General features: G+C 32.5%; 2 protein-coding genes, 1 long non-coding RNA gene and 2 other non-coding genes across 5 annotated transcripts in view; 2 read left to right on the top strand and 3 right to left on the bottom strand.

Annotated features, from left to right (window-relative positions):
- The window catches only part of LOC132049288 (small ribosomal subunit protein eS28-like), an 83,919-nt gene extending 76,015 nt beyond the window's left edge, over window positions 1-7,904 (bottom strand). The window contains exon 1 of the mRNA XM_059440037.1: window positions 7,894-7,904. The gene's annotated coding sequence lies outside the window, so the exon portion shown is untranslated. The remainder of the gene's footprint in view (window positions 1-7,893) is intronic.
- Window positions 7,905-8,936: 1,032 nt separating this feature from the next.
- Window positions 8,937-9,008, bottom strand: TRNAG-UCC (transfer RNA glycine (anticodon UCC)). Its single transcript has one exon. It is a non-coding gene; the product is annotated as a tRNA-Gly (tRNA).
- A 229-nt stretch (window positions 9,009-9,237) lies between these two features.
- LOC132049281 (uncharacterized) lies at window positions 9,238-11,579 on the top strand. The gene is made up of 2 exons (XR_009413070.1): window positions 9,238-10,194; window positions 10,624-11,579. It is a non-coding gene; the product is annotated as an uncharacterized LOC132049281 (long non-coding RNA).
- LOC132049280 (fatty acyl-CoA reductase 2, chloroplastic) lies at window positions 10,691-14,028 on the bottom strand. The gene is made up of 9 exons (XM_059440030.1): window positions 13,494-14,028; window positions 13,288-13,391; window positions 12,987-13,186; window positions 12,797-12,897; window positions 12,244-12,454; window positions 11,994-12,155; window positions 11,829-11,910; window positions 11,056-11,453; window positions 10,691-10,865 (listed from the first exon to the last, which is right to left on the bottom strand). Exons 1-9 carry the CDS (start codon window positions 13,798-13,800, stop codon window positions 10,691-10,693), a joined length of 1,740 nt encoding a protein of 579 aa, XP_059296013.1. The 5' UTR covers window positions 13,801-14,028.
- Window positions 14,029-15,127: 1,099 nt separating this feature from the next.
- On the top strand, window positions 15,128-15,199 carry TRNAG-UCC (transfer RNA glycine (anticodon UCC)). Its single transcript has one exon. It is a non-coding gene; the product is annotated as a tRNA-Gly (tRNA).
- Window positions 15,200-20,848: the final 5,649 nt, after the last annotated feature.

The raw sequence follows: 20,848 nt of genomic DNA, 5'->3' as shown, positions 1-20,848 counted from the left end.
ATTATATATAACCATAATAAAGAAAAAAAGTTTTACTAGGTACTTAAATAAATTATAAAGAAATAGATATTGAAATTATAACTTACTGCAGCTTACCGAGAAATGACCCTAGATAAGAGGATATGAAGGTCGAAGATTAGGGTAGAATGTTAGTAGGTAGTCGAGCGTTGTCAAATTTTTCTTATCAGTATTATTATTACTACTCTCCTCTATCTTTTATTTTATATTTTATTATTACTTGTTGTTTCCTTTGCTTCAGTTATCGTATTATTTGTTGTTACTACTGTTCTTTTATGCATTATTTTCTATATGGCTTCTTCAATATTGTAATTTCCTTTTCATATATTCCTGATTTGATATGTCTTTTTTGAGTCGAGAGTCTATCGGAAACGGTTTCTCTACCCTCACAAGGTAGGGGTAATGTCTACTTACACACTACCCTCCCCAGATACCACTTATGGAATTGCACTAGTTATGTTGTTGTTGTTGTATAAATTATAACTTAGTAAGATTGGGTAGATTGAGTTATGACCCGTTTGTTAGCACATTTCCGCCCAAATAATTTTTGGACAAGTCATTGGTTCAATGGCCCATTTACTAATTAACTCAACCCATTTTGACTCTCCCAAATTCAGCCCAACCCGTTTATTTGTTAGCCCTAGTCTTACTTTTGGAAATTATAGCTTTGGGTCTTATTTGTATTTAAGTCTTATTACTCAACTACCATTGAAGTTAGAATTTTTGTTACGAGCGTTCAAGATTTGGTTGGCTGGGTGGTTTCCCACGTGGGAGACACGATCGATTCCCCTCACCCGGCTTTCGGTCGCCGTCCACACCAAGCTTGCCTAGTGAGGTTTACATCTCCTGTGTGGTTTGCGAGCTATTGCACAGTGAGCAGGTTACCCAATGTGCATCCGAAGCTAGCAGCTGCGGATTTCCGTGCAATTTCCAAAAAATACTTGATCACCCTTCACAGTTTGTCGCACTGCCATGTATTAAACTAAAATGCAATTAGCAGTCTACAAAGTAATTAATTTGCTCTAAAATATACAACTAAACGGGACCCTAATAATGATCCAAATAGAATACCTATAGATCATAATGCTGCCGCTAAGAGATATAATTAGTATATTTGTCACAAAAATTCGAATATAAAGTCAAAAATTATTTTAAATGAACATAATTGACTAAAAAACTTTCTCACCATAACTTACAAAGCCTCATGCCATTGCCCTGCTTATATCGGGTTCATGTTGCTTTCTACCACTGATTACTTGCAACTTAAACTCAACTTAGGGTCTGTTTGGAAAGCCACCTGGTAATTGGAATTGGTATAATTACTAGGGTAGTAATTACACAGCATTGTAATTACAACGACCTGTTTGTTTGTCATCACATAATTACAGTGTAATTACAGAATAACTGTTTGGTTGCACAAGTGTAATTACATGGTTAATTTAATTTAAAAATAAAATTTATTATCAAAAATTTAAAATTAATCTTTGAAAAATGTGTGCCTTTATAGATGATATTAAACATGTATTTACCAGCACATTATTTCTTGAAAATATATTAATTAATAATCATATATTTGTAACTAATATTGCAAAAAATAATTGATATATATATTTCAAATTAATAGTATTTTAATTGATTATAAAAATTAAGTAAAAATTTTTGTGAGAACATCATTGATTGGGTGTTTGACAAAAAAAAAATTATAAATATAATGCCATAATATTATTCAAATGTTTGACAAAAAAAAAAGTCAAATGTAAGTGAAAAATTAACAGCATGCAATGTGAAATAACAAGTCAATAGTACTAAAGCAAATAAATTAAAATGGTAAATATAACCTAAATTCAAAATCCAAAAAATAAAATAAAAATAATACTCTTATGTCAAATTTTAACATTACATAAGTAAGTTCCAACTTAACTTAAGTAAATATAATTTTAGGGAAAATATAAGTTATATCCTCATTCACGAGATTCTACTTTAATAACATCACTCGTTATATGCTAAGTTTGTCAATGACTCATTCTTTCTAATACAAAGAGGTAGTTTCAAAAAATAGTATAATAACACAGTTATGCTAAATGAATATAATAAAAATAAATACGAGCAATTACATGGAATCACAAGAATAGATTGGGAATGAGAAAAAAGGGAATGAAAGATAAATAATATAAAAAAAAATATTTTAAAAATAAAAATAATTAAAAATTTACAATAATAGAAATAAAAATAAATTAAAAAAAAAAACTAAAAAGTAACCCAATAATTACATCCACTCTCACCCCCCCCCCCCCCCCGAGAATTGGAGAGTATAATTACACCCAATTCCCACCTAACCAAACAACACGTCAAACTGTGTAATTATACCCAATTCTAATTACCTTGGTGGCTTTCCAAACCAGGGGCGGATTTAAAGAGTGCTGTGGGTGTTCATCGGCAAAAAATTACAGTATATATATAGGATAAATTTTCTATATTAATGTACATAACTTAACTTTTGAACACCCTGAATAAATTATATTTAGCATTTTTTTTTTCAAATCCCCTAAATGAAAATCCTGAATACGCCACTGTTCCAAGCAGGGCCTTCTATTTGTTTTTAAGTACATCGTTTTCTTGATTTAAATAAATTACAGTATAATGAAAAAAGTCCAAGGTTCCTACCAGTTGAAAATGACATAGCAGTTTTGAGACGCAAATTGATGAAAACTTTACTTTTTCCAAAACCTTCTACACTCTTACATTCCATTCCCTCTAAAACAAATTAAGAGGGTGTTTGGATTGACTTATTTGAAGTGCTTATTGGCCTTTAAGTTTTTTTTTTTGACACTTTTTGAAGTATTTGGATAAAATAAAAAAAAATGCTTTTAATCTTACTTTTAGGCTAAAAAGTACTCCTTCCGGATAAAAAAAAGAGTTCACTTAGCCATTTGCACACCCCTTAAGAAAATACTAATTTCTAGGCAAAAATAGATAATTTCACTAAACTACTCCTAATTAAATAGGCATTGGGATTTGATCATAAAACACTTAATAGGGGCAAATATGAAAAAATAAGGTTAATTCTTTCTTGATTTGCTAAGTGGACTCTTTTTTTGGTCCAAGAAAAAAAAGCTAAGTGGATTCTTTCTTTGATCCGGAGGGAGTAAAAAATAAGCCAAAAGCCACAAGTTGGATATTCCCAACTTATGGCTTTTAGCTTATAAGCTACTTTTAAAAAGTCAATCCTAACAACATTGAAGAATCGATTGTTCTCACAACTTCAATGGTTGTAAGTAGCTTATCTTTTTTCTTTCACTTTATTACAACAACAGCATATCAAGTGTAATTTCACAAGTGGGGTCTGGGAAGGATAGAATATGCGCAGACTTTACCCTTATTAGAATTAGGTTGTTCATCCATAAGCGGGGCTAATTAACACATAAACCAATTAGTTAGTGCTCATTCTAAATCCCTGCTAGTTTGTGACCTATATAGACATAATTATAATAATATAGTAACATAAGTTTTCCCTAATGTTTCTTGTGGCAAACAAATAACGGCCAGCTAAGGGTTATTGCTTTCTTGCATCACGATATATAGAATATCTAGTCTGTGGATAAGGGGAGTTCATTCTTATCATAAGTATTTTCTATAGCCGGTAACTTAAGTCGTGGTTGTTATCGATCGGCATCCGCAAGTAGCTAGAAACCCACATATATAAGTCTTCTTAGTATTTATTAAAAAAGTACTTCACTCTTCAACTCTTTTGATATGTTTTTGAGTCATGTACAAGTATTCGAAAAAATCATTAATCAGAGTATTTAATTTTTGGCAAATTGCTATAAAAATTGTGAAATGACCACGTACATCTATTTAAATTTTTTCTCATTAAAATAAAAATATAACAAGACTAGCCCTCAATGTTATACTGTTTGACAAGTTAAATTTATTATACATGATGTACGTTATAATTTTGAATGTTTAGAATGTTAGCCTAATAATGAGATTTCACTATTGCAACAACTATGATTGAAAAACAAATCACATAGTTTTAGTCTCAATGGTTAGCTATATGGTTATACATATCCTTCTTAATTTTGACTGGTATTATATTACTGCTATTATTGTTGTGGCGGGCTGTGTTATTACTTTCTGAATAATTATAAATTGTATTTTTGATGACTGTCTTATGTAGAAAATGCCCCTTGTAACATCACCCAAAAGAATAAAGTAGTTCTTACGATAAATTGACAAGCAAAATTAGATCATTCTCCACTTCAATAGAAAACAAAAGATTTTTTTTTTCTCAACCCTAGAAAAACAAAAGATGATCATACAAAAAGAATGGCACACACTAAAAGACAAATGGACAAATTTTAAAAGAGAAAATGATAGCGACAAGAAAAGAAAAAGGAAAAGGATTATATTAGAAAATATTAACCCATAGACTTGGTTAAACTGACTAAAGTGGAAAACATTACCCGTAGACTTGAAAATGACAAGTCTTTATTGAAATGCTCAACGAAAATCAGTCATATTAGAGCCTCTATTGCTCGCAGATATATTTTATAGCTCATTATTAATGCTATTTTAAATACATGACTTTTTATTTATTGGATATAAGTAAAAAATAGCACGAAAAATCTGAAAATAAAACGCAAAAACCTACTCTTTATAGGATCATTTTATTTTATTCAAACGGTAAGTTAGCATGAGAGATTTTCGAATCTCTGTTGATCCTTTTTAATTGTTAACAACGTATTTTACATACTGACAACAATCTTTATAATGTTGGTGTTTTATTTCAGCAGGAATATTTACAATAGTAGAACTATATTTGAATAAGTTTTATATAATTTAAATTCTTATAAGTTGGTTTCTTTATAAAAAATAAAAAAAGTGTTCTAGTAATAATAATAAAGTACTTTTCTTCTCACTACTAGGCTTGATTACTTGTGAGAGGAAAAGCTAAATTCGTTAGAAAATTATATGACACGAATACATTGTGTGAACAAGATAATCCTGTAGAATTAACGAATTCAGTTAATAACGAAATTTTCCTTATTTATAAATTAGTTCAATAAGAGTATTTTTTTTCCTCTTTTATTTTTCTAGTCACAAGAAATTACTTGGATACATTATTCCGGGAATTTAATTTACCTCAATGGCCTGCCAATAGTACACTAATTTTCAACAACAGGTATTAGTCATATTTAAAGATATAAAATCATTGATTTATAGATTGAGTCCAACAATAATAGATAAGTTCTCTATGCAGTGTGACACGCTCCAATTTACATATTCCGTTATATCTTTTGTTGTAAATCTAAATTTTAGAGGGATACAAATAGTCCACAATCTATAAAGTTACTATTGTAAGTAATTAAGTTACTAACTAAATGGGTCGAATTTGCCCTTAAACTTTACAAATGATGTAAATTTTCTCTTTAGTTGTTGTCATTAACTTATTAGGGTGAACTCGAGCAACTTTAATAACGATAACGGTAGGAAGCCACTTTAATTTGATAATAACAGGGATAGGAACGAGATACTTTTTTAACAGATGATAAAATTGTTCCATTCCGCATAATCTAGAGGCAATTTTGACATTTTGCTCTAGTAAGAATACCTAATAAATATAAATATGAAGGTGTTTAAACTAAACAAAGCTAATTTTAGACTTCGGTATCATGACATTATAATGACCTACCTAGTTCATGAACCAAACAACTTAATATGTTGCTGCCCGTGGGATATTTGGCTCTAGAGTTACCACATGATTTGACCTCGTTCTTGTTCAATTAATTTTTTTGTAATAGTAATGTGCATCTTCAAGATCATCCAAAGAACAAATAGCTGTTGTAGAAGCTAAAAAATTCTTGTTTAAGTGACTGATAAAAGCCGCCAAAAGTTAAATTGGTTGTTAAATGCAAATGGTAATAAAATGGGACTCATTCTTTTAAGAGCCAAAACCAAAACGATTGGATTAAGTAACATGGATGTGTCACCATTTTATTGATAGCAGATTTACATCATGATGTTTTTTCACTTTATTATCTAAAGCTAAAAAATGAATAAGCAACTTTTAGGTCAACTTTATGATTACTTACAATATGATCAAGTGTGATGTAACATGTTTTATTAAAATGATTTCTTCCGTGGAATTTGACCATTTCCATTAACAATATGATAGACGAAGATACTATTGGATGTCGTACCAAAGCAAAGTTAAGGATTTTGATTTTTGGATTTTAGAAAAGTCAGCTTATTGGATTTTATATAAATTATTTATGCATAGTAAATGAACTTTGTTAATACGGTATATACATGATATTTGAACAAAGCTACTGAATTCTACCGAATCCATAAATAAACTGTAGCTTCACCACACCCCCCCTCCCCCCCCCCCCCCCCACGGGGAGATGTCATGTACGGTGTTGCTAATACTGTGTGAAGGATGAACAAATGTAACCTACAATCAGATGTAAAAATAGCCTAACAGTAATATTGAATTGAATATGTACAAGTAAAATTTTCACAAACAGCTACCCTTTAGCTCCTTCTAACAACCTATAACTATATGTTCTACATTTACAATTCGTAGCTAGAGGACCTATATTTAGCTAGTAGATGCGTCGACTTAAATATAGGATAAATATAACGGAAATACACACGGCGAAAGCGAAAGTGTTATATTTATGGAAACAAAATCTATTCCAATTTAAATTAAAATCGGTTTTTAATGTTCCCCGATTCACGCAAATATCCTCCCATTCCATATCGATCTCATATCTCATTCAAACGACTAATAAATTCAAAAAAAATTTGAATTCAAAAAGTACATTCATATTTTTAACCAAAAAAAAAAAGTTCAAAAACTAGTTCATCAAAAAACTTTGAAAAATAACAATATCAAACCGGTGAACGAGCTCGTTTTAAAACGATGAATATATATTTGAATTCATCATTTGAAATATCGAATTCAAGTTGAGTTCATAATTGAGGTAACAACGTTTTCAACCGTAACTTTTTGATTTTTTTTATTTTTAAAATTTTGAAAAATATAGTCAAAATATATGAAAAATATATCTAAAATATAGTCAACAGAAACCAGAATAAGTAATATTGAACGTAATAATCAAAAATACAATTAAAATATAGCCAAAATATAGTCATAATTGAGGTAACAACGTTTTTCTTTGCAATTTTTTTTTCCGAAATTTTTCTAAATATAGTCAAAATATATGAAAAATATATATAAATATATAATCAGAAACCAGAATAAGTAATATTGAACATAATAATCAAAATATAATTAAAAACATAGCCAAAATATATATGAAAAAACAACTATTAAAATATCAATCCAAAGTGGAAAAAAAAAATGAAAATATAAGTTAAATACACGGTGAAACGTAAAAATCAGTATAGAATCTTACCTTTTTTTGGGATTTAGATTTGAATTATGAGTGAAATTAATGAGTGGTTAATTAGAGATAAACAAGGAAGTTGAACTATTATAAAACTGATTTGAAATTGGAGGAAATTAAGGGATATTGGGCATAATGGCATGTATTTAGGGGGATAGGAGAGAGGGACGTTTTTTTTTTTTTTTGCTTAAATTTAGGGGTGTGGAAAGTTATCAGATGAGTGATAAAAAAGTGGTAGTTATAAGAAGTAAATATGTTATATTTTAGCTACTAAATATAATTATTGTAAAGTTTAGTTATGTTCCATAAATAGGTAATAATGTAAGCTATGCCAAGTAAATTTTACTATGTACAATATATATGGCCCACCTACTAATCTCAGGCCAGATCTAGCCCAACATTGGTCTTGGGTGTCTTGGGCCAGATCCAGCTCAATCAGCCACTTCAATTTGCAGGTTTGGCCTTCGCTGGGGGTGGTCTTTAATTTTCGACCCTCAAATTGGTGGTCTTTAATTTTTATCCCTCAAACCCAAATTTTGCCTTTCGATTTTTTTTTTTACTGAGCTAGGTGCGAAGGCCAAAACTTAAAGACCAGCCATTTGAAGAGCAAAAATTAAAGACCACCCCAAACTAAGGGCTAATCCGTGCAAAAAAAAAAAAAAAAAAGCTCCAAAATCTCTGAAATTGTATTATCTTTCTATCATTTGTGCAGGTGCATCATCTGAAATTAGAATTTGTCGTCTATAATGTACTTTAAATGAAGACTTCAAACTTCGTTTATGTCGTAACAAATGTTTATACGTCGATTTTCTTTTGAACTGTGGTAGTATTAAAATCCAATTTCGTCGTGAACTCTTCTTCGAGTACATAACATGAAAATAGAATCTCTTGCCCTCTTACAATTTGAATAGAAGAAAATGGCTTTTTCAAATCTCTTCTGTGCTTTTTTCAGATCTCTTATGTGTAAAAAATGAAGATCTCTTGTAAAAAGGTCATAAAACTAAATAAAGTTATATAACTGATTAGAAACTCTGACGTCTATAATACAATGTAAACTGTAAAGTATATCACTACTTTATACTATTCTTAGAGAGGCTAAAACTACAAAAGAATTTCTGACGACGTAAATAAGTTTTACACAATCTATGATAGCATTGGCTTGATAATAAGCAAGCGGTTGACCCAAAAATATTGGAGAAAAGAGAATCTTGGAAATTGATTGCTGTGTTCTAAAACTATCCACAAACAACACAGAGTGAGCTGAAAGGAATGACAATACAGCAGAAATGATCAAGCATGTTATATTATAAGTACTTCAACCAAGCGGGGATTTTCACTGAGAAGTAACCAAAGGAAGAAAGCAAAGGAGATTCAACACCTACTATTTTGTACGTAAAAATAATTATGATTGTGTATATACAGTGTAATTTTTGCTCTAGCTTCGCTATGCTTACACCAACAAAAAAAATTAAAAAAATATAAGAAGATAGCTCTAAAAATGATAGATGCGTCTGCCGGGAGTCGAACCCGGGTCTATTGCTTGGAAGGCAATTATCCTAACCGTTGGACTACAGACGCTTGTTGACGGGGTACCTCAAGATATTAGTTACAATGTCACTCTGGAAATTCTTGTTGTTTTAGACATAGTTTGTTATCAATGTTTCTGTTTCTAATTTGATGGATTTTGCAAAAACACCAGCATAGATATTTGGATGCATTGTTTTCTGGTCTTTCTTGTGTTGTTTCTGTGCCTTTCTACACTGCTTTCCTTCCCTTGCTCTTTTGGGTATGCTTTTCTTTTGTTGCTTCTGTTCTGTGTATGCAAATAGGTACATATGTATACATTAAAACAAAAACACTACGTGATTTCTTCCCATCTGTCCAGGTGGGAGTTAGCACGCACCCATGTAATTAATCAAGGTGCGTACAAGCTGGCGTGGATACCAAGAGAAGGTACATTTGTATATAATATATAATAAGTGAAAATTGTGAATCTTTTTCTAAAGGGTCCAATTTAGTGAATTGAGTCTACTTATGTAACGGAGTGGGCATTGGCAGTGCAAATTGGCAAAGGACATGACCCGTTTGATGGCCTTCCGTGATTATGTGGGTAACTGTATTATAAAGGTAAACTTTTCTCTTTCTTTGACTTAAATTATCAGGTAGCAGTCTGTTAGCTAATAATGTATCATAAACCTATATTCCTCGGACTCTTAAAAGTGTCTGTTGGGTGCGTGTAGGATCCTCGAAAGTAGTGCATTTTTTGGAGAATCCTACACGGTCACACGGGTGCGGCATCATTTTTGGAGAGTCTGAGCAACATAGTCATAAACTAAATCGATGCAGTTAGTGTGTTGCTTGTAGAATGGTGTATGCACATTTTATGTCCATCTCATTAATCCTAAATGCTTCTAAAAAATGTCACAAAATCTCAAATGCATTAGGAAATACTAGGATAAATCTGTATAAGGCATGCCAAAGACAACATTACTGTCTTGAACATGCTGCACTTTTTGGTAGTAAAAAAGTTCTTTAGTCTCATTGATATAACTTTTCTCTGTTGCTACTCATTTTCCTTCATGTGTTATCCTACACACAAAATGAGGATGTCATTATCGACTTAGTAGGACTTGCAATTGCTTCTTTGCTCGTGTTCTTGATAGGTCCGAATCATCTCTCTAACAAGTCGGATGAAATAAAGCAACCAGGTTATATTCAAAAGCTGTTCAATTCTCTCGGCAAGAGTCATTTGATGTTTATACAGGTACAAGGTTCCGTCAATAGGCTGGTCTTGCATGGTCTATGGTTGATCTTGTGCCTTTTCTATTCACTCACCTGAATTTATGATGCTTGGTGTTTCACATACAGTGGAAAGAGTAACATATTTGTTGTGTTGGTACAAACAGATACATTCATAGCTACTCATTTTAAGATTTTGTGTAATTGTAATATATATATCATTATCAATGAAACAAACTACTTTCTGCTGGATGATTAAAGCAATACTTTGCTGCTTTTCAAGTCTTCGTGATACTCTTCCCCCTTACCAATAAATCTTTTAGTTCAAAAGTATATTTTATCCTGCACAAATCTTTTTGTGTTACATGCAGAAGAACCCCAAAAAGCATTTAAGATAGACTTACATTGCGATGTTATTTCATCAGTGATTAATGGGAAGCACTTTCTTTTTCAGCTAAAATCGCACAGCTATGAGGGGGAAAAAGGGAAGAAAGAAAACCAACAATTCTACTAAGCAGATACTATGAGGATGAACTGCATAACCCTCTTCCTTTCATTACATACTTCCTTATCCCTGGAATGTGGACATTGGATATGTAATCTTTCCAATCTATGTTCTCCACATCAAAACCAAACTGCCATCGTTCTTCTTTAGACATGCATTCCATCAACCACTGAGTGTTGCTGTTGTCAAATCTGGCAAATTTTCACTATTTTAATAGCCTGTTTGGCCAAGCTTCTGGGAAGCCAAAAGTGCTTATTTAGAAAGTTGAGGTGTTTGGCCAAGCTTATAGGGAAATAAGTGCTTGTCCAAGCAGGCGATAAGTCTCAGAAATCCAAAATAGGATTACGAGGTAGATAGCGAGGATAATAAACAAACTCTTACCTTCCTCCATAAAAAGTGTATGGTTCATAGATATGTGCCAAGTACTTTGCTTGCTCCACTGATTTTCTGCAGATATTCTCGAGTTTCCTTGACAACTTTCCGTTAGGATCAGCCGTATCTGTTAGCCCACTTCTGTTAATAGCGTCTTGCCAGAGGTGGAAAGACAGGTCTTCCATGGAGTTCAACAGCTTCATTCTTGGAACATGAATAGGTCTTCCTTTGGAGTCAATATACGGTGAAGAATTGAAGTGCTCGAAAAGCAACATGGCCAGGTCCTTGAAGACTAATGGATTTACAACAGACGAAGCAACCTGGTAAATGTTACTCCCCAGTTTTCCTGCTGCCCCGTGCTTTGCAATAGCTGCCAACGTTGCGTTCACAACCATGTCAGCTGGAACCTAAGTGGAAAGAGGTTTATGCTTGTTAGAATTATGCTTTTGGACTGCAGTAACTTTATTTTATAGTTTAAGTTTTTTGTTAGCCAGTTATTTCGATGTTAATCAAAGAGCTGTTCTGTGGAGAAATTCTAGACTAGGATTATGATCGTTTTTTTAGCTGCTTTGCTTTTAACACTTAAAGTACTGTAAATGCAAAGCTAAATAAAACAGTTCCCAGGAACTGCATAGCCAGTATATTTCTGTTAGCCATCCCCTGTTATTTCTATAAGTTTCTTTTGTTAAAAAACAACAATGCTGACCATTCAGTACCCGGTACAAAAGTAAGATTCATCTGCAGCAACATTAGGTCACTGGTTAACTTTGTGAAAAACTTACCACGTCTAGAACTCCGTTGGGATCTACAAGAAAACCGGTGAGCTGCCCTTTGCCATAGTGGAGAATAATTGGATCCATCATCCTGGAAGGGAAGACTAAAGTTATCCCGATATTAATTACATCATTATGAGGTAATGGAATTCTGTTATGTTTTGAGAGTATTACCTGTTTCCTTCCATCCATCCACTGAATGGTTCTCTATAGGTGCTCTCAATAACACTTGGTCGAATTATTACTACTGGTATATCACTTCTCATGTTATCGATCATCATCTCTCCCATAGCCTTGGTGAACACATAAGTGTCTTGCCACCCAAATTTGTTCGCTCTGATCAGGTCACGACTCTTCTTTTAGTAAAAATGCTGTATAAATAGTTTGTTAAGAAGAATGATGATGGAAGTATGTAATGCAATACCTTTCCAAGCCAAGTTCTCTAATTTTCTGGCCCGCTACGTTATCTTCTACAGCTTGTTTAGATTCCAAAATCAGCTTTATCTCATCTTCAACATTCAAACTAGGGAAGGAGTTTTGGTGAATTCCAGAGAGAAGAGTCTCTTTTGTTATACTGTCTCCAGAACAGAAAGGCTTTTCCATGATTCTTCCTTGTCGTTGTCCGTTAACATAAGCTGTTGGCAGTAGAATTGAAAACATAGAGTAAATGGTCTCTAAATAGATGACCACATTATTATCTAACATGAAGCTTTGCTGCTCATAATCTGTTAGCCAATGCTTTATACAGTCAGAACTCTCTATAACAGTCATCCTCCATAACACCATTTCACTATAACAATCATGTATTTTTGTGGAATCGATCTTTCATCGCTATGTTATATTATGTGCTCTCTATAACAACATTTCATTATAGCAACCAAAAATATCAAGACAAACGATGCTTTTATAGAGAGGTGTGACGAGACGAACAATGCTGTTTCATGTAACTTTTCTTGGTAACTGATCTATTTACTTGCCTGTGGATATTTGGAGGAAAAGCTTCAGGTTGTGACATTGTTTTGCATAATTCATTAGGCGGCTAGGTCCACCGGTGTTTATATCAAGTGCAATATCATACCTACAACATCATCAATCTTTCACTAGATATACTTTCTGCAGGCACAAGAAAAGATTGAGAATGATACGGTATGTGCAATTCCCAAGTACCTTTCATCAAAAGTAGTATTAGCAGCAGAATTAACAATTATGTCGACCTCTTTAGCGATCACATTGGCTAAACCTTTGTCTAATCCGAGATGAGTTTCACAAACATTTCCAACCACAGGAACCAACTTACTCAACATGAAAGTATCGTAAGATTTCCCATGGACTTGTTTGAGGTTCTTGAATATGTCAGCATTGAGGATCTATATATGGTGCAAACATGTGAAAAAACTATGTGAATTATAGGAAATGAACCAAAATAAACAGTTAGCAAAGAGTCAAAACAGAAGTATGATGTGCATACTTCATTTTTCAATCTATTTATAGCAACTTCTTGATTCTGTGCCTTGACCAAGATGAATATTTTGTTCACATCAGGTATTGTCCTTAAAATCTTCTCAATCAGAACTGCAATTTGTTTATACAGCAGAAAGGGTGTTGGAAAATCATTTGTAAACAAAAAATGACATGATAAAAAACAAAAGAAACTTATGCATTGAGAGAAATAACCTTTTCCCAAGAAACCAGTTGCACCAGTTATGAGAAATGTTTTGCCTCTGAGGAATTTGATAATGCCAATACCATCATCATTCCTTAAATGCTTGTGAGCTATGCTATTATCTGTGCTTATCGTCGATGACCTCTCAGTTATAACAGAAGAAAGATTACTAGCTTTTACTGCATTTCCACCACTACTTTGGCAATGTATCACACTTTTCATGATCTTCTTTGGCGGGCATGTTCCGCTATTATTAGACAATTTCAGAATACTTTTTGATACAATGGAGGAAGAACTTAGACTACACAAAGCCTCCATGGTTAACAAAGAGAAAGTGGAAGGGAAAAAAAGGTATAAAGGAAAATGGCAGGAATATTATAGCTATGAGCTAGGTGCAAAGTTGGCTTGCATACTCTACTAGCGAGCTAATCACTACCATTTTTTTTGTTGAGAAAAGAAAGTCAAAAACAAGTCAACTAACTGATTTCTATAATATATGTGAGTTTGGTTTGATGTAAGAGGGAGAAAAAGAGTGTTTGGTTAATGTCTATTTAAGGGAATTAAGAGGAGATGAAAGTTAGGAGAATGACACAAAAGCTCCCTTTTTGCCCCCAAAAAATTTCTTCACATCTTTTGACCTATGGCTAAGATAGCGGGTTTAGGGACTGAGGCGTAGTTGTTTGGCTAAGATAGCGGGTATTACTAATTTTATTTCTTGTTCTTATTAAATTATCCACTTTGTATGTATAACAAAGTCAAGACAGTAATGTACAAGAAGAAAGGGTGTGACAATGTTAGGCAGAAAGATCTGTTTAAAAACTAATTAAGTGGTGGCGTAAAACTAGAATTGCACCCTTGAAACTAAAGTGTTAGTACTCTTTCAAATTTTTTTTTTTTTTTTGTTCAAGAGATAATTAATAGTACTTAGTATGTATATTGGAGCTAAGTCTTAATGCACCATATTTTCTGAGGAATTTAGTGAGTGTTACTTGACTATTGTATTTATACCTTAGCCCAAGTGTTACTGCATAAATTTTCCCAAGTGTCAACCATTTGTCTCTTGGTTGAGTTAGTAGGTATATACGGTAGAAGGCGTTGCTTAAAAATATCAGTACAAATAATACAAACATTAATTTTTTTTTTTTGATAATTACACAAAATTGGATCAAGACATATAGTTCGAATCAAAGGAATTATAGTAAATGGTTACCTTTGACTCAAAAAAAAAAAAAAAAAAAAGAGTTCGAATCAAAGGAATTTAGTAGAGATAACTGATATGCGTCAAACTGTGATGTTAATTACTTAACCATGAGAAGAAAAAGAAAAAAAGGATTGAAAGCCCCCCAACTAGGGCCACTCTCATGGCTAGCAATACGAAAGAATTCAATGAGAGTTGAATCTTACACATAGAAGATGTTAACAAGATTGTCGTAACAATGAAAATCACCACACGACTTTATTCTAGAAAGAGGTACATGTTTGTGTTAATATTACTCAAAATAACTTACTACTCTGAATTCATTCTGTCTCAAAACCATGATTCTTTAAGAGTACTATAATTTACGTTAGAAAAGATTACCTTGTTAGCTCAATTTACTAAATCAAAAGAACTTAATATATTATGACAATGGCTAGGCGTCAACAAGCGTTTGTAGTCCAACGGTTAGGATAATTGCCTTCCAAGCAATAGACCCGGGTTCGACTCCCGGCAGACGCATATATTTTTTTATAGCTATCTTCTTATATTTTGCATATATCTTTTTTATAGCTATCTTCTTATATTTTTGTATGCATAAAATTGTTTCTATATGTCTAATTAAGCAGACTTTGTTGTAATTTTGTAAGTCCTGGCTGTAGAGAGCTTGTTTTTTTGTTGAATAATAGCCTAAAGCGAAAAATGCGAGGCCGATTACTTACGATAGATCCTTGTGAAAACTTGGTGCGTAGTGGGAGGCAGTGCACACAGCTACTACCTTTCTAAATAGCTCTCTTATTCTCCTTCATCTCTTAGGAAAACAAAATCAGAATATGGAATGTTTAGAGGCATTTATGAAATCCCAGCTAAAACAAAAACAAGGTGCACGTAAGCTAGCCTCGGTATCACTGTTATGAAAAAAAAGATGTACTCATACATTTTTTAGCCTGAAGAATTTTTCCTGGGTTCTTAATTAACCCTCCCACCCCCTCAAATACCTCTCTTTTTTTGGTCTAAAGAAGACATGAAACGAGGAAAATAGTGCTTAGTATCATGACAAGGCATTGTTGACTTTGCAAAAGTTTGGCCAGCTTAGCTACATGGTTTCTGTCTATGGGATTATATTGCCTGCTAGTGTTCTATCAATGTGGGTAGCTAAAATTGAGCCGAATAAAGAATTGATAGTACCAAAGTACTTTGGATGATTGCAGATCTGTGATATTGTCTATTTATTGGGGGTCAATCTTTTGTTTTTAATGAGCATGTATCATTTAATATGTGCCGATCTTTATTAAATTAGACTTGTTCATCTCAGCAGTGTTCATTTTTAGCTGTATTGAAACTGAAAAGTTATACAGTATAACTTATACTAACATATAATGATGTATTAGTAGAAGGCCCTATGCCCATGCCATTACCTGAGCATCTGCATCTACGTGTCTTATTCCACAACACTAACATAACGTCTGTGATTATTCAGACTTTCAAGTATTAGGCTGTAGAACAACTGGTAAAAGATGAACCATCAGAAAAGTGACATTAAGAGCAATTGGCTTGGCTGTATGCAATCATGTTGACAGCCACTGGAGATAAGCTTGTCGTCTAGATTTACTGAAAAAATGCAGCAAACTAGATAGTGAGAGCACATGCACAGGTTTCTTCCAAATCCAAATTCTTATGTGTTGTTTATTTAAAATTGACGAATTGTGAAACAGTGACATCCAGGAGACCAGGACCATTAGTTTGATATATGGCCACAAATGTTATCGATTTGGATGTTGCTGCTGTTCTTGCTGATAGAATCTATTGGCGGATCGATACCTTTGGTGCTACAGTCCTGTCAGTGTCAGAGCCAGAATATTCACTAAGGGGAGTCAAAATATAAAGAAGCAAACAAGAAGAAGCTAAGGGGGTTTAAGTTTTAACATATAATAGTATATATGCATTACAAATATATTTAACCTAACTACATTTTCCGGCGAAGGGATGTCAATACAAATGTGGCTCCGCACTGCTTCCTGGACATACAATTACTAATTGGTCACGAATTGTGCTGGAAAATGTAGGTTTCCTCCCTTTGCTCTGGAAAAGGCCTTATTTGATTATGTTTCTGTAAAAGTAATCAACTTACTCACTGAATACAAATTAAGACATCCTAAAAGCATGCTTATCATTTGCTAAATCTAAATGGTGCTTTTTATAACTAAATGACAAACTACGCAAAATTATGTTCTTGAGATTCCTATAATTAAACAATTCTTGGATAGCATCACACCCTTCTGGAATTTGTTGGCTCTAAATGTGCAGATTTGCAAACTTAAGCACTTCTTAACTGTTCTTTCGCCTTTTAATGTTATGCTTTTTGTCTAGGAGATATTGCAACAACCAATGATTAGTCTCTTTGAAACATGATTATCTGATTATATAATATAGTATTAGTTTCACTAGGAATTTGTTCAAGATTCAAATGAGTCGATGCTTATGAATAATATTCACTTAATAATCTCTGTGGTTCTCCTTCCTGCAGCTTCTTTAGTTGTACGTACAATTTACTCCTGAATTTCTGCAGATACTTGCATAACTGGTACTAAGGCACCAATTATATGAGTTTAAGTTCTGTGTATTTACTCTGTAAAAGATGTTTATAAATCATACTACTTTAGTTCATTACAGATAATTATCTATGATAAGCATTAATTAGTAACCTAGTAAGCATTATTGGCTATCACAGCATAAAGTATATTGATGGTGTAAAAATGTATAAAACTTAAATCCATGCCACATTAATCAGTAAAGTGAAAACTCATGTCATACAAGATAAATTGAAACATCATCGAAGTCTTTCCTCTGCTATATCATGGGGAAAACATAAAACCAAAATTAAACTAAAGCAAGCCAACTAAACTAATGAAAAGAACGAAGTAGTGGCAGGGCCTAAATATTCACTAAAAAATTCAAAATGTAAAGAAGTAACCACACAACAACAAAAAAAGTCAAAGGAATTCGACATCAACTACATATATAAAAATAATCTTGACCTATATATCAGTGCAATTTTTCGGCGAATTGGATTCGAATGAATCCTAGCTCCAACCTTGTGCAGAAGGTTGCAATTGAAGGATGTGAATGGCTCTTCAAATAGTTCTAACTTTCACATAATTCACATAACAAGGGTCTTTAATTAAATTATCCAATAAATCTTCTTAAACAGTCAATAATGAAGCTAAAAAATCAAGGACCTATTAGCATACTAGTATGATTTATGAACAACGATAAAGACGCCTTAACCATTCCACACTTGAAAAAAAATACTAAGATTAGCAATGAAAAGAATTTCATATATTAAACCAAAGTGTAAAACATTTCATATATTTAACCATTCCACACTTGAAGACTAAATTAAAACACTGTACTTTCTGTTACCAGAATTGGTTGTCTTATTTATAGCTTTTCAACTTAGTTGTACTTTTGTCACCTATCTTTTAAGAACCTCCTATTCGTTTTTATCAGCCATGGCCATCAAGGACCACTCCACCTTACTGTGAAGAACAAGTCAAGAGTTCAATATGTGGAGGAAGTAAAAGAAGATATAGAAAAGATCAATAATGATAATCGGTGATGGACGAGAATTTTGGGCTCCTTATATGGCTTAGGATATTCTCCTCCCTTTGAGCTAGCTTTTGGGATGAGAGTTAGGTTGAAGACCTAATTTAACATGGTATCAGAACGAGACCTGATTCGATGCAGGCCCCTGGATAAGGGGGTGGAATGTCCCCGGACCAATGGGAGGAGGTGGGGTGGAAATACCCCCGGTCCATGAATGTTCACGCTCCAGATGAGACAGTGGAACCCCGAATAAAGATGTCCCGACCTGGGCGTGAGGGGAGTGAATGAAGTGGAATGCCATATCGATGACGGACGAGAACTCTAGCTCGTTATATGGCTTGGGAAATCCTGCTCCTTTGAACTAATTTTTGAGGTGTGAGTTAGGCCCTAATTTGAAAATAATAGATTACATAGTTTGATAGTAAGAAAATTTAATTTTAATATAGTTAACATGTGGTAGCAAGTTGCTTCAATTGCAGTCAAATCATTCTATAACAATCGAGTGAAAATCATTTACCTTTCCCAGTTTTGCTTTAAAAATCAAATTCCCCCTCCCCTCCCCCCCCCCCCCTCCCGGAAAAAAAACTTTGAACAATAGACATCCCCCCTCCTTCTTTATCCTAATTGACTTTTTAAAATTTCTATTTTACCCTTACATTATCAGCCTTTGTCTTTTTATTTTACTATTTAAAAATGATATATTTTTAAATCCGTAACAAATTTTCTATGAAAAAAAAATATAGTATTTTTCAGACAAAAAAAGAAAAGTGAGATATACTAATTGAGTATATAAGTTAAAACGTTCCATAACGCATAAATGAGCAGAATAAAAATTAATTTAATTACTAATAATTAAAAGTCTAATATCTATTTATACAAGTAAAAATAATAGTTAATAATAACTTTATAACATAATTCAATGCTGGTAATATAAAAATAATAGAAAACTAGAGGTATATTTTATGACAAATTCCTAAAAGATTATCTATTTATATTGTAAATGGATTTTAAGTCATAATTTAGCAAATATCTCATTATTAACAAACAAAACTCGTTTATCTATATAGACATTAGAGAATATACAAGAGAGGATTGAAACATGCATCTATATGCATGTACCATACTTAATGCATGTAATATTAAATAACAATCAAAAAAATTAGCATTAGATTTTGTGACAAAATCATTAAAGAATTATTCTACTTATAATGCTAAATTAAATTAAATATAAATAAATAAGTTAAGAAAAATAAATATTATGTATATTATAAAAAGGAATTATATAAATGGAGAATTGAAAATATCAAGGGTAAAATAGACATTACATAGGATTGGGAGGGGTTTTCGGTGTGTGTTTGTGGGTTGGGGGGAGGGGGGATGTCTATTGTTCATAGTTGAGGAGGGAGTTTGAATTTTTAAAGCAAAATTGGGGAAGGTAAATGATTTTCACCCATAACAATCTCATTTATTCGGAACTTTTTTGCTTGTGATATCAATTGATTATAGACAAAAATTACTCAAAAATTAACATTATTTTATCAAAAATTTTATGTTATGCTTCTAAAAGATAAAATTTCATTTAAACTTTAGATCTAAAAGATATTCAAGTTCACAAGAGCATTTGACTTTCCAAATTGCTCGTTGAAGGTTGCAAAATTCATTGAAGTTGTAATGATGGGTGCTGTTGTTTTAAGTAAAAATTTGATATAAACAGTAAAATATAGCATAAAAAAATTGAATACAAAAAAAACTTGCCTATTTGAGTGATTGTTGTTGCAGAGAATAGCTATTACAGAGAAGTCTAGTTGTGATTTCCAAATAGCTAGTTATTACATAGTGTAGCTGCTATCATGAGTCATGATTGTATTTTTCAAGTAACTAGTTTCACTTATTAAGCGCAACTATTTGTAATTGTCTTTTAGATGACCTGACAAGTAAATATTATTTAAAATATCAGTGTATAATAATTAAAATTGAATGATAATAATATAGGTATGTAGAGAGAATATACATGTACTTTTTAGGAGAAGTGGAAGCTAGGGACCATTGTATATGATGATGCCAAAAACATTGCTTATGAAGAAAAGTAGCAAGTCCCACAAAGGGCATGGACTTCGACTCCACTCTCTTTTTCTGGTTCTATCTGTATTTGTAGGGCAGTTGATAACAAATGTAGAAACTACCAAGAAAGACCAGAAAATGATTGCTGAGGTAGGAAAAATTCAATAAAGTGAAAGGAAAACTTTATTCCAAACCTAGAAAATTTTCTTTGCGTCTCTCTTTTACTTTTTACAAAATTCTTTGGTTGCATGCATGATTGACGGTGTATAAAATTAAACTCAAAATGAAGCAGTTATAATTAATTTTGTCTTGATAACAGTTAGAGAAAAAGCCCGTGTTTTATAGAAACATAACATAAGTATTAAGTACAAATTGTACATTTACATATACTCTTAGATATTCAAAAACAATGTAGAATGTGCAATTGATTATTTAAGGCGGATCACAGTTGATTTTATAGGTTCGGCAGAACTCAGTTACTTTGGTTCGGACACTGTATTTGTT

The sequence above is a fragment of the Lycium ferocissimum genome, chromosome 3 (genome assembly GCF_029784015.1).
Source record: "Lycium ferocissimum isolate CSIRO_LF1 chromosome 3, AGI_CSIRO_Lferr_CH_V1, whole genome shotgun sequence".
NCBI classification, from domain to species: Eukaryota; Viridiplantae; Streptophyta; class Magnoliopsida; order Solanales; family Solanaceae; genus Lycium; species Lycium ferocissimum.
This window is presented reverse-complemented; position numbering and strand designations above follow the sequence as displayed.